This window comes from Chelmon rostratus, chromosome 10, assembly GCF_017976325.1.
Source record: "Chelmon rostratus isolate fCheRos1 chromosome 10, fCheRos1.pri, whole genome shotgun sequence".
Taxonomy (NCBI): Eukaryota; Metazoa; Chordata; class Actinopteri; order Chaetodontiformes; family Chaetodontidae; genus Chelmon; species Chelmon rostratus.
Genome location: NC_055667.1, coordinates 22,276,709 through 22,290,561, shown reverse-complemented (window position 1 = coordinate 22,290,561; position 13,853 = coordinate 22,276,709). Strand labels below are relative to the sequence as shown.

General features: G+C 45.6%; 1 protein-coding gene across 1 annotated transcript; it reads right to left on the bottom strand.

Annotated features, from left to right (window-relative positions):
• Window positions 1-286: 286 nt before the first annotated feature.
• On the bottom strand, window positions 287-13,643 carry LOC121612916 (PDZ domain-containing protein 4-like). Its single transcript, XM_041946093.1, has 8 exons — window positions 13,584-13,643; window positions 6,574-6,627; window positions 5,782-6,092; window positions 5,539-5,626; window positions 5,350-5,448; window positions 5,196-5,264; window positions 4,551-4,652; window positions 287-2,314 (listed from the first exon to the last, which is right to left on the bottom strand). The coding sequence occupies exons 1-8, from the start codon at window positions 13,641-13,643 to the stop codon at window positions 287-289; spliced, it is 2,811 nt and encodes a 936-aa protein (XP_041802027.1).
• Between the last annotated feature and the right edge of the window lie 210 nt (window positions 13,644-13,853).

Genomic DNA, 13,853 nt, shown 5'->3' with positions numbered 1-13,853 from the left:
AATTCGCAGCTTCAATTGTAAATGTGTGTATTGCCTGTTTGGAAGGATTACTGGACATGAACCCTGGCAGTCTCAGTCACATGCTTTTCTTTTTTGCAAAAAACATTCTAGGTTGTGGTTTTGGGCTAGCGTTTGCTACTTTGTGTTAGCATCATAGAATGTTGCTGCGTCCCTGCAGACAAATATTTGTACCAAGGTGTACTGAAGCAGCTTGTGTTCATATTATAGGCCCTATCAAAACACTTTGGCACTGTCTTATCTCTCTCTAACTCTGCCTCCTCCTCTCTCAGACGGTGGTGACAGACAGCAGGGGGTTATAGATTTTCTTCCCATCTGCAGACCTGGTCCCATGGGCCAGCAGCTCCTGTATAGTGATCCAGTTGTCCAGAATTCTGCGACTTCGCTTCTTCATGCTCCTGCGGTGGCACAGCTCCAGGATGGAGGTGGCTTCCTGCTGGTTTGTCGTCCCCTGCTGGCCTCCACCACTGCTGCCCTGCTCCCTTTCACGGTCTCTCAAAAAGTCAAGACGGCTCTGCATCATGAACTCCCTGCGCCGCCGCTGCTCTCGGGCCTTTAGCAGCTGCTGCTTGCGCTCCTCTTTGCTCCAGTAACGGCCCATCTTCATTTCACTCACGGCGTCGTCATCTGTCGTCATGCCACTGCGCTCCTCCCTGATCTTCATGGCACGTGCTTTCAGGAGGCGATCCCTCACGGGCCGTTTTGCCACGTAGCGTGAGCCATCGCTGCGGATCTTCACCTTCCATTCCATACGAGGGGAGGCAGGCAGCAGCGGAGGGGACAAGGGTAAGGGTACAGAACCTGGCACCTTGGCAACATCTTGACATGTGCTACCCAAGCTCATTGGGCTGGCATCACCCACAGTCTCCATGCTGCCCTGTCTCGCAGCGTCTCTGAGTCCACAAAGCCGCTCAGAGGTGGAGGGAGACCTCAACTGCATGCAGCTCAGATAGCGTTGAGGCGGCTTTGTTTCAGTTTGACGGCGGGACAGGTAAGGGCTATTCTCTGCGCTGCATCCCCCAGCCCTCTCTTTGGGGTTACGTCTCACCCCTCCATCTGAGCCACGTCTGGTTCCTGCATCCCGGGACAGGGATCTAGCCTTCACTCCGGGGATGGACGTCTTCGCTTCGGCTCCTCTCCTTTGTGTGTGAGGAGAGTAGGGTTGGTTGAGGTTTGCTTGTGTCCTCTCCCCTCTTTCGGCTCTGGTTCCTCTCTCTCTCTGCCTGCTGGAGGTTGGAAGCTGCATATCTGCAGGGAGAAGAGGCTCTCCTCCCTCCAGGCTCTGTGTAGAGGGAGAAGGGTACTGTTCATTGACCAGAGGGGTGCTCCTGCAACTTTCCCCTCCAGTGTTGTAGGCACTCGTACTGTCTTTATCTGAGCGCTCCCTCTCTGGGAGTTCATTGATGTCTGACAGAGCATGGTGACACGACTCCTCACTGACCAAAGCACCGCTGATGTCCAAGCATCCAGCTCCTGCTCCAGCCCCTGCACTTGCTCCGTTCTTGTCCTCTAGAGGCCAAGCCTTTAGGCAACGCTCCCTCAGCTGCTGCATCTTCTGTGCCCTCAAGATGTTACGACACTTGAACTCCAAGTGGCGCAGTTCCTCTTCCAGAAGGGCCATCTCATGCTGCGTCAGGCTCTCGTTCCTGTTGACATCCAGTGAGACACCCCCTTCCTCTTGTGCCGACCCCTGACCTCCCAGCAGCATCAGATCATTACTGTTCTTCTCATAGTAACACTTGATTTCCAGGAGCTCTTTGTACCTCTCACACTCCTCCTCAGTCAACCCAGGCATCATCATCCTCACAGGATCCGCCATGTAGGCCCTCTCCAATCGCTCCATCTGTTCCAGCCCTCCATTAACACAGTCCAGCCCTAAGAGGGAGTCGGTGCTGAACTGGAGGTCCTGGGAGTGCAGCAAGGGCGGCGTGTCCCCTCGGCCTGACAAGAACTTGCGCATGCTGCCAGGCGTATTAGTGGCGTTCGTATTGGAGGCACTGGTGTGGTCATCTCCCAGAAGGTCGTGTTCTGAAGACTCCTCATAGCGTGTGCTTTCGTCTGTACGGCCCACGCCGCTGTCCAGCTCCTGGCTATTGCTCAGCACCGTCTGGAGCAAATCAGGTGACTCCCTGTTCATGGAGTGACTGTGGCTGCCTAGTATACCCCCACCAGCAACACTACCCGGTCCTGCACCCAGGATGGAGGCACTGTTCCTCATTCTGTGACTGCAGGGCAGATGAACAGCATTGTCCAGTGGCTCCAGGTCCAGGTCATCAGGGTCCAGCTGGTTGTCGTTCTGAGAGGTAAAGTTGTATGAGGCATCGCAGTGAAGGAGTAAAGTTCATTGTTGAAGAGACAAAGAAACACAAAGGAAAAGTATGCATTAGAATGTTACTGTACATCTGAAGGATTAACATGTGGTACTTCCCTTGAATGTTTGAGCTTCACTGTCCAGAATGATAAAAGTGTAGAGAAGTTTAAGGCGTGTACAGTATGTACAAGATATTTTTATCACATCACAACTCGTGTCCAGTATACAACTGACACAAGTGTGATGTGTTAACCTGAAGCAAGAAATGGAAGCAGTTTAACTTTTTTAATGAAATATAATTGCATATTTATAGATTCAGGATTTCTTAAAGAAACATGGAGTAATGAAATTTTAATCTTTTTTAATGAGGTATTGTTGAACTTTTTTTGTAGTAAATATATAAACAAATTGTTATTCAAGGCAGAGTACTTTTAGACGTCTTAAAACACATCTGGAATAGATAACTGCATGGATATAACAATATTTTAAGAAATAAAAAAGGATGTTAAAAGCTGCATTTACAGATGTTTGTTGGCCACTGGAGAAAGCTCCGAACACAACATTAAACTATCGTCTCTTTTTAAGTTGATATGGTGAACTTGTTAGCAAACAGTTGCCTATTTACGCATTCAGCAGATATGGCACAACATTAATATAACATTAATATGATACGTTCACCAGCAACTCTCTAACTTCGACCGTTTAGTGCTGGGCAGGTTGTCTATGGGTTTTTAGAGCTTTTTCTTTAAAAATAGCAGTCTGCCGCTGCTGAAAGTCACACTGATGAGAGACTGAAACTGTTCATCACATTAAACCTTGTCATTTGATCCACATTAGTTTAAAATTATGAATTATAGCAGCTTTAATGTTGAGTGCAGCACATTTCTGAACCAATATAAGAGTAGTACTCCTTTCTGTCACTAGATGGAGCATGTGCTGCGTCAGATTTTAACATCATTCCAATCCTCTGCAATTACATTTGCTTTTTCACAGTGTAGTCTGTATATAGTCATAAAAAAGCTACTAAATAGAAAGGAAATTGATTTTCATGGTCAAGTATTCTTCAAGAGGACCAAAATGATCCAATTTGTAGAGATGAATAATACTTAATGTTTCACAGGAACTGTTTCTGATCTGTGCAGTTTGTCATTTTGATTGGCATCCTGTCAAAAGCTGATCAAGCTTGATGCGAGGAGGAGGCGTGATTTGCGTACTTAAATTAGTAAGCAAATCACTCCTCAGAGCGCAGTTGATCTTGGCTAATTGGTTTGCTTCGAGTGTGAACTGCGTGCAGATAGCGAGACAAAGTATTGATTATCTTCATCTTCATTCTTATTCTTCGACAAACCCCTTCAGTTCTCCCTCTCTGTCTCCCCCAAGACAACAGATCAAGCTTTAATCTCTGCTTGTGCATTTTCCTCCGATGATTCGCCGTCCTCCCCGCTCCCACTTGAATCCTAATGTGGGACCGTGCCTCTGCAATATAAATCTTGTCAGCCTTTCACAGGTAGTGCTTGTGCTCATCTCTCCCAATACAAGGACATATTTAAACAGAGGGGAGGTTATTTGTGTGTGTGTGTTTGACCTAGACTATTTTAATGAGTGCCTTTTAAATCTGCCCTTCTAGCTACTTCTGTTCAAACGCAGCCAGCATACAGATTTTTGTACTCTCACACACACTGCCTCCATCCGCAGCCCAATTTTACCACATGGTGCGCTTGAAATTCAATTTAGTTGGGTCGACACATGTCAAGTTGTTTGTATTCAAGTAATTTGGCAGAGGTGTGTTACTGAGGGGCTTCCGATGTGTGTTACAATGCCCTCATATCAGCTAGAGGAGTGACCTTGAGGGAGACAAAGCGGTACCACATTAGCACTGTGAGCACAAGCACTATTTGTCTCTGCCTCTGTCTTCACGCTATCTGTTTTCTCATCGTGTTTTTGCGCCATCTCGGCCTCCTCACACCGGTCAGCTTGCAGGATAGGACAAAGCAGAGCTCCATGCTCTTTCTCGTGGCCCTACCTTTTTTCTTTCTCTTCTGACTGTGTTGTCTCCCTCACAATCGCGTGACTAAATGTCCTAATGGACTACGCTACACACCTAAGCATGGAAGCTTATTTCTTGCCACATAAAGAGGGAGGTAAATGCATTTTTTTAGGTCAGTATTCAGACTGAGCTTTGCAGCACGCTCCCCGAAGTCTGCATATCCAATTTCCTCACCTCTATCTCGGGCCGAGCAAGGAGCAGGGAGACATTAGTGCTGTCCTCTCTGGTGAGAATAGCTACCGCCTCCTCTCTGTCCTGGATGTCCACTCCATTTATCTGACAGAGAAAGAGGAGAATAAAATTGAGCTAATGTTAGATAACGAAAGACCCTTTACACCGAGGCTGGATTCAGTTAAATTACTCAGTTCAAGAAATAGTTTCTCTTTAGAACGGCGAAGCTGAAAGGAAAGCCTCTCTTTAGCTTAATGGCATGAGTAATTATATTCAACCTCTTATGAAAGAATTCAGTATTGCACTATTAGCAATTTCCTTTAATATCAAGAATCAAGGAAGGAAGGTCATTTTACAACACCGTCGCACAATGAAATGTCAGTTGTCGCCCTGTCTTGCTGCACACACATAGAACATATATATAAATATTTAAAATTAGAATAAAATAAACTGATAAATAAACCAGATAAGAGATTATCTCAGACTGCAGTGTTGTGCATTACATAACTTGACAAGAAGTTTTTAAAAAATTGGTGTACAAAGTGTTTTGTTGGTTTAACTGCTGCAGCCCTGTAGTGTTGATAATGATGCTTTCATGCAGTAACAGCATATAAATGAATTCCAGCTATAGTATACTGTTTAGGACACCTGTACCTGTAGTATTCTGTCTCCCTTGCGTATGCGTCCATCTATTGCAGCGATACTGTTCGGGTTCACCTGAGGGGGAAAAAAGAATTCGTTGAAGGGTATAAAGAAATGGGAAAGGTTTATTGAAAATTTGGTTTTATACCAGTATCTTCACCTCTCCTACATATATCCCCAGGTCCTCCTCATCGTCGGTCCTGTAACAAACTGTCAGGCCCAGTTTATCCTGCTGGCGAGACTTATACAGCTCCACCTCCTGGAGCAGTGAGAGAAAAGTTTGTGCATGTCAGATCGAGCAGCGGGGCAGCTTCCTGTACCCGAGCTCCAGTAGCTAATGGGCTCTCACCTCATATTCCAGCTCATCCTGTCTGTCCACTTCATGCTGAGTGATATCGAAGTAGTCAGCGGGGTCGTTGTATACAGGCTCCATAAAGCTGAGGAAGACAATATTCAGGACTTGATGTTTCAGTAATGGGGGCAGCGTCAGACGTCAAATGTGTGGACTGGAAGGCATGGACTAGAACCAAGATGACAGATGAGTACTGGTCTGACAGTTGGGCATGCTGCAGAGACCTATTATACTACTCACAGTTCATTGAATAGATATGGCTCCAGTAGCGGTGGTAGTGGAGGGGACGGCGGAGGATCGGGTGGGGGTGGAGCGCCACAGGGATGCTGGCTGCTCTTGCCCAGAGTCAGCATATGCTGGAAGCTGATGTCTGTTTGAGTGCAGCTGTCCACGCAGTCGGCCATGCCCATGGTCACTGGCACTAACCCTCCAGGGGCTCCCGCTAGGCCCGTCCGTCTGCGGGCCCCCCGCCTCAGTATGTTGGACAACAGGGGGTCCCGTATGTCCAGGGTGGGATCCCCAGAAAGGCGGGACAGCTCCTTTCCATTCACCTGGAAAACACAGATAGCCAAGATCAAATGGTGGAGGAGCAGGAGGACAAGAGGAGGAATTAAAGGAGGACTGGTGCAGGGATAACGAAACCAGGTGTAAAATGAGTGATCTGGGTGATCTAGATTTCCCTACGGATGACAGAGAAACTGCAAAATGCACAAGAGACGGACAAAGATTTGGAACGTGGGCAGTTTTATTTATATATATAGTGAAAAGATGAACTAGATAGATGCTTACATGACAGACAAGGTTAGTTCACAGAGGTAAAGCTGCCCCACAAAAACACAGAGCACAGGAGGGAGAACTGCAGCTACACACACCTAAAACAAAGACGTTAGTCAACAGAAAAACCTCAGCAGACATGTGAGTGTCACACAGCTAATAGTGTTTCTGCAGGCAAAAAAAAGAAGAAGAAAGAAAGAAACAGGTTCTGACAACACATGACACCGAGCAGCAGAGCAGAAAGCCGTATACTGAGACCTTTAATCGACCGTCAGCTTCAAAAGAGCACAACATGTTGCTTATGTGGCCCTTCTGTGGAGAGAGGGAAAGAAAGCAGGAGACACATGTGGAGTTAACTGTGAACGGCTGGAAAACCACAAGGGCTTTTCAGACAGGAGAGAAGCAGCTCAGGAGGAAAAACGTGTATTCAAGTAAACCGTCACACAGATAAATATATGTTTCCTTAGTACATTAGTGTTGGACATTCTGGTCCTCTTGAACACTCTTCTACAGAGCATTATCTTTCTTTTGTGTGAATTAGAAGTGCGTCCTCCCTGCAAATATGTTTAAATAATAAAACTCATTTATATTCTGGAGGAGCTGGTTCAATTTTCCTTCCTTTTTTTGAAAAAGGGGACTTCACTGAAAATTATTAGAGTGTAATTTGTGCTGGCAAAATAAGACATTTGTAGCTGAGAGATACAGAATATTTCCTTCCTTTTCTTTTCAGAGCTCTCTCCTCCTATTTGTGGATACTGACAGTTCCTTTAAATAAACCTCATATATACAGAATAAATGGTCGTCATGCAGTAGCATCAATGCATGTGTCCTGAGCCCTTTGGGATGTATCTCACCACTGCTGGTTCATACAGCCAGAAGGAGAGAAATAATGATCAAGCATTATTGAAAATATCAAATTATTATTCCAAAATTATTAAAATTATGGGGAAGGAATCAAAGCAGTAGGGGTTTGATTTCGCCAAAACATCCCCGGGTCACACCAAGCAACACTTTCCACAAACCTAAAGGAGAAAGATTCACTGTTTATACCTGATTCATCGTAGCTGTTCTAGAGGTGTGGTGCTATGGATGGAAATGTTGATCTGTGGCTGGCACCAAGGGAAGACAACAGGAACGGGAAATGTCTAAACTATTGGATAAATTGCTGTGAGGTTTGGTGCAGAGATTCATGTTCCCCTGGGGATGAATCATAATCCCTGTTAAAGGGATTCTGGGTAGAGGGTGTTGTATGTTGTGCAGCCAATTGATGCATATTGTGACTTGTGATAGTGGATTATATGAATGACTGACTGACTCTGACTAGCAGGTAAAAATTCCCCATTTATCCAGTGAAAGTCCACCTCAGTATCTGCTAGATGGATGTGCTCCGAATGTGTTGCAGACATTCAGGAAGTGCAACAACAGCTAACATTAGCCCCTGGCTTTTCTCCTAGCGCCACCAGCAGGTCAAAATTTGGTTTGTTTGAGCCCAAAACTAATGAGATTTCCCCATCAGCTGCACACAGGGTAGCATGCTGCTGTTAGCATTCGGCGTGTTTAAATGCAGCTGCCTGCACGGCTGATTGGAACCAGCCGCTTAAACTGAAAGAATTTTTCGACATTTTCAAACACATGAAGACAAATTCTCTTAATTTCATTGCGTGACGCAGACGGTGACATGATGATGTTTATGTGAGCGAGAGCAGGAGGCGGTTGCTGAACCAGACAGCCTTTGTAGAGCCTCATTCATGTCGCACGCCGTCACTGACCTTGGCTGTCTGCGACTCTCCACATCTTTACCACCACTGCTTCATTCTCCCACTCCCTCGCTCTCCTCTTGTCCCCTTCCAGTAATTGCATGTCAAATCAATGTTCCCCTGTGCAGCCAAGCACAAAAACTTTCTTGCCACATTCAGCCTCTGCTCCCCCTCTTTTTTTTTTTTTGATTTGGTTCTCTGCAATGCTGCTGCTGCAACACCATCACCACCACCACCTCCCTCTTTCCTCCCCTCGCCATTGTGTTTCCTCCGTGTCCACTCGTGCCTCTTCTCTTTCCTGTTTTCTCCAGACTGCTTTTCTTATGCTGTGCTGCCTCAGCAGTTCTGTCTGCTCTGTCCCTTCCCCGGAGATGGAGACAACTCACACTCCTCTGTTTCCATCTATTTCGGCCGGCCTCTCTCCTCGAGTGCGTGTTCGTCCTTCCTCGCACTAATGTTCCTTCATAAATCTTGCTGTCTCTCTTAATGAGCCTCCTCACTTGGAGACAAATAAGGCACTTCCTCCTGAGTGGCCTGTTGGCGATGAAGGAACAAGCGCTGTTAGGTTGCAGAAAAACGCACCTGAGCATCTTTCACCAAAGAGCATTTTTATTTCAGCGCTCGCCTCGTGATCTTTTCCTCCCGCCAAACAACAGGAGGTATGTATGGTCCTCTCTCCAGGATCAGAGAGAGGCTATTAGGAAACACCTCCATGGTCGTGAGTGACAGGTATGAATGCTAAAAGAGCGCAGAGAGTCGGATTTCTCATTCATTATCAATGAGAGGTGCTGCGATTGCTTTGAAGCATGCGGGGTAATGGTTGTTGTGTGTTGGACGGATTTTTGGCCCTGGCTTGATGGAGAATCTGTTCCACTCTCACCACATGCTGTTCTCTCTGGGTTAGTAGGTCATTACATACGCCTACTGTTTATAGGCGACACAAGCTATGCAAATAATGCAGCCAAGGGGTGCACACAAATCCCCGAACTCCACCCTTGTTCTGTACATTTGTGTTAAAAATGGAATTCAGAATAACAGCGGAGCCTCCGAAATTCACAGTAGGGGGTGGGCGGTGGGTGTGTGAGCGGAGGCTGCTGAGCTGAGGGTGGGGATGGGGATAATGTGGGCAGAGATGAAAGAGATGCAAAGAGTTCAAAGTGTAGAGACAGAAAGCAAAGGAGGAGAGACACTGAGGGAGTGCGCGGGGAGCAAGCGGGAAGGGAGGTGACGAGAGGGTAATGATGCAGGAGGAATGAAGAAAACAAGCTTTCAAGGAATTACCAGGTGAATGTAAATCCTGAGTGAACCTGGCTCTGGGTTCAGCGCCTGTATGTAAACACGCACAATGGAGGCTCGTGGGAAATTACTAAGTGGTTGATGCATAATTAGCTTTTATCTGAGAGCCCTTTAAAGAACAAATGAATCTCATGAAAGCAAGAGCGGGGAAGATGACGACCACCTCCACAGTAACACACATTATCCCACACATAGTTGTCAGTGTGTGGAAAAGCACACAGTCTCAGTCTGGGTCTGATAATGTGCCCTTTTGGTGAATCTTTTCATCCCAGCATCCCCAGAGTTGTTCCCCCTAAACCTTGTGTGCATTTCTACTGTGTTCGCGCAAATGTTCTTCCATGACCGATACCCCTTCGTCCTCAATTCCACTTGTTCGGTAATTGATTTTTCTCATCTCCCCGTGCTTTGAAGGCTGGAGCAGTCCCCTCCTCAGAAAATCAATTAATCTGGAGACGGAGCTGACCTACTCCGGCTGTAACCCCTGTTGTTTGATATCACCGAGCTAATTTAAATGGACAAGCAGGGAGCGAAGGCCTATTATAACCTGATAACAGTGAGAAGATATCGATTTAAAAGGCAGCTCAAACATTCTTTGAAACGATGGCGATGAAGCTAATAAGCCTCAGTGGAAATATGGAGAATATGAATACGAAGAAAAGATTTATATTATTATATGGAAGAAGGTAAAATAGCTAAATGTCATATCTGAACTGAGAATAATCTGTCTAGCTTGCTGTCCTATTAAATGAGAGACATGTCTCCATCAGCATCTTTTTTGCTTGTCTGCACAAGGACGGACATACAAAGAAGCCGACTAGTCAAAAGGCAAAAAGCAGTCTGACAGGTCATCTCAATAACCAGCATTAATAATGTCCTTTTTTTGCACTATTTCAAATAAAGTTTGCTTTGATGCTTTCTTTTGATAGATATAAACAGAAAAGGTTAGATAAATGTTTAGTTGTCGTGTGAGTGTAAATGCAAAGTAAGAGAAGATATTTTAGCAACATTATGTCACTATTTGACCTTAGAATAATGGCTCCAAAATCATTTTGATGGTGCGCTGACTTGTAATAGCACCAAATGCCTTTCACTGTGTCACTTGGGTTGAGCAGGTATGACTATGAGAAGAGTGTAGCGCTGCGTCACACTCCAGCAACTATCACTGAGGTCAAAAGTGTACTGGCAAATAGTGAAGTGTGGACAACATGTCAGAGAGTATAATGGATTGATCTAATAGCCCTGCGATGCACGATGCCTTTGAGACACTTACAATATAATGCTCAGTGTTTGTTCAGATATTAGTGTCATGTCACATGATATTATCAGGTGTTCCTTTTATTTTGTCCACCTCCAGTGTACATGTATGTGCAGTGGGCGTGAATGTGACCATGCATGTCAGTTGATCGTTGGCATGTATTGATTCTCGTCTGTTTGCCTGTGGCGTCGGTCAGCACGTTTTCATCTCGTCACTGTGAATAAAAGCACATTACGTTTGTTTAATGACGCCGGTTGCCACGGAAACAGACTCCTGCTTTACAGGGATGAGGGAGAGGAAAAGAAGGGAGCGGCTGACGGGCTCAGAGGGGCAGAGGTTTACTGTGTGTGAGTGTGTGTATGTGTGTGTGTGCATTTTACATACATTTACAATCTATGTAACACATATCATCTTCCTCCGGTTTATGCGCACATATGTAACTATGGGGCACTAGAATTCATTAACTGAGCAACAACATGCTTTTTACTTGGGGCAACAGGAGGCGAAAGTGATCAGAAACATGCCAATGGGTGTGTGCAGTGTGCAGCGTATGTGTAGCAGAGGCCCGATGTATAATGCATGAATTTTATTCCTTTGGCAAGAGAGGCAAGTGTTTTGATACAGTCAAATTTAACAGCCTGGCTTTCCTGCCTGATGTAGCCGTAAGCTGTTTAATGCTGTATTTATTGTCTAAAGACAATTACTCAGTAGACTGCGTCTAATTTTAAGGTGTAATTATACACGTTAGTTAAGGAAAACAGCTCAAAGCTGCAAACCTCTGAAGGGAAACGCCGTGAAATGTGAGGGTGAAATGTAATTATGTTTCCTCTTTTATGATGTTTTTTTTATGATTGGACACCGTATACCTCCATCTTTTTCTTGGCATGATCTTTGGATTAATCAGCCATCTGCACAGCAAGGATTGCAGTGTTTGTAATCATTACATGTAATAACATAATTGAATTTTCTGGAAAAACAGCATGCAGTCTGTGATTAATCTACTGCCTTCAATATTTTGTGTTTTTTGTTTTGTACATTTTTCACTTCTTTTTCTGCTCATGCCTCTTAGATGACACCTTCAGGTTTTACTGAATATATTCTCATTACAGTGTGCTCGTCAGCCTCTCAAAGCCGAAGGCTGTGGCTCTGGTTTAGACCTCCATCTGCGTTTGTTCTCTCTGTCTCATGCTCCTCTGCTCCCAGCCAGCAATGTCGTTTCAGGCTTACCAGACCACAATATATGCAGACTTGCTGCTCCACCGCCCCAAAGTATCTGCTCTACCTACAATCACACTGCAGCTTTGCATAGAACGTGACGACTCCTCTGCATGCTCCAAATCATGCAACATATCTCCTGCCGTCACCGTTCGCCGCACTCATCGCCACACCCGTCTGGAAACCACGTGCAGGTGCTCTGTCTGACAGAGCTGCAAGTGTTTCTGGGATGACGGACTTCAACCTTTGGGAACAGCTGACCTCACATCAGTGGAACTATTTGATTTCCACTTTCGACCTGCATGCGGTCAGTGTCGTTACTGCTGACCCCTGTTAGGTAAGGTCACTGATTATGGAATGCACTTGCCCCGCTATGGTTGTATGATCAGATCCCAGACTCCACACGGCACCTCGCTCCTCATTTTTCAGGCACTTTTCCCCGGGGACTCAAGCCTTTCTGTTTGCCCCTGCTCCACAAAGAGCTCAAATCAGTTACTTCTGACATCTAAGGGTAAACATCAGAAAAAAGGAGTACAGTCAGAGAGAAAAACAGTCTGAATTTCCCTCCCTCTTTCATTTGCCTATTTTCTATTTCCCTCCTTGACTCATTATCGTGCCTCTACTTGGTCTCCCTCCATGTTTTCCTCTCTCTTGGCATCGCCTCTGGCACCAGATGCAGCCCAGATAACTGGCCCGGACCCAGACTCCAGCATGCTACAGAGACCCAGCTGAGGCTTCTGGTGCCACAGATACTAAAAGTGTTGCGCTGCATACCCATGAGTGCAGAGCATTTCTCATGCTTAGTAAGCACGGGACTTATTTTGGTCACCGGATGTATCATCGAGTCGCCGCGCAGGAGCTTCCTGAGGCACTGCTCAGCCAGATGAGCTTACTCACATACAGTCTGCGGTCCCAGTTGGCAGGTGGTGCTGAGGCTGTAACCGTGGCAACCCCTCTCTCCCATAACACTTTAGCCCAGCTTTAACAACCCATCCATCCTGCTGCCTCTGTGGCTCTGCACCACTCCACTTTCACTTTGCACGCCGGCATGCTGTACCTCTCTATCTTACGCAATTTAGCTCTGCTCTCTCTGATCATAATAATTGTAATCACGGTGAAGCATCGTTATTATAATTATCAGTATTATTATCACTGAATGACTATTTCAGTACAGCAATTAATAGCCTTGCTCCCTTTCTAGGCTGATTTGTATTCAAAAAATCTGCACAAAAGGCAGCAAAAAGAAGAAATGTGTCTTATGAGCTGGGGCTTATATTAAATCCACCAGCTAAATTTAATCCATTCACTGTTTTATTTCACCTGATTAATTGAATTTATTGCTCAATGTAATGCCAGTATGATGCTTTACTTGCATGATATAATTCTGCTGTTTTATCTGACTTTATTTGAATTGCCTGGAGATACTGTCAATGACATTTCCATCAATATAAATAACTGTGGTTAATAAATGCTAAATTAATGATAATAATGAATGATCAAGAGATTCAAGCCTGACGATTAGGAGTTTAATGCGAGTGTGTTGATGCGATGAGCTTCTCATAACTTCTGTCTGTTGCTGCCGATGGTGGCGTGACATTTTCATCACAGCTGTTCTGATCGGCGGAATAACAATGAAAACTTTACGGAGGACACACAAAGGAACGCTTTGGCTTGACGAGTGAAAGAAAGAAATGAAAACAGGGCAGAGAGAGAGGGGGGGAGAGGGGGGGAGACGGAGAGCTCACCTGGAACATGACCCTGTATTGTTCCTCAGGCTTTTGAACCACACACATGTTGCACCCCATTGTGACTTTTGACACGGTGCCGGACTGTGCAACTGCCCCACTTGACCAGTTCTTACTCTTGCTCTCTTTATTAAGGTCTTTGTCTGTGGCAGTGGGAGAGCCCCACCCTCATCCGCAGGGTTGTGGTAGATTACACTGCTCCTCCTCAGAGTAACACGCAGCACATCCCTGCCGGGGACGGATACACAGCTTAACTGGGTGTGTCACTGT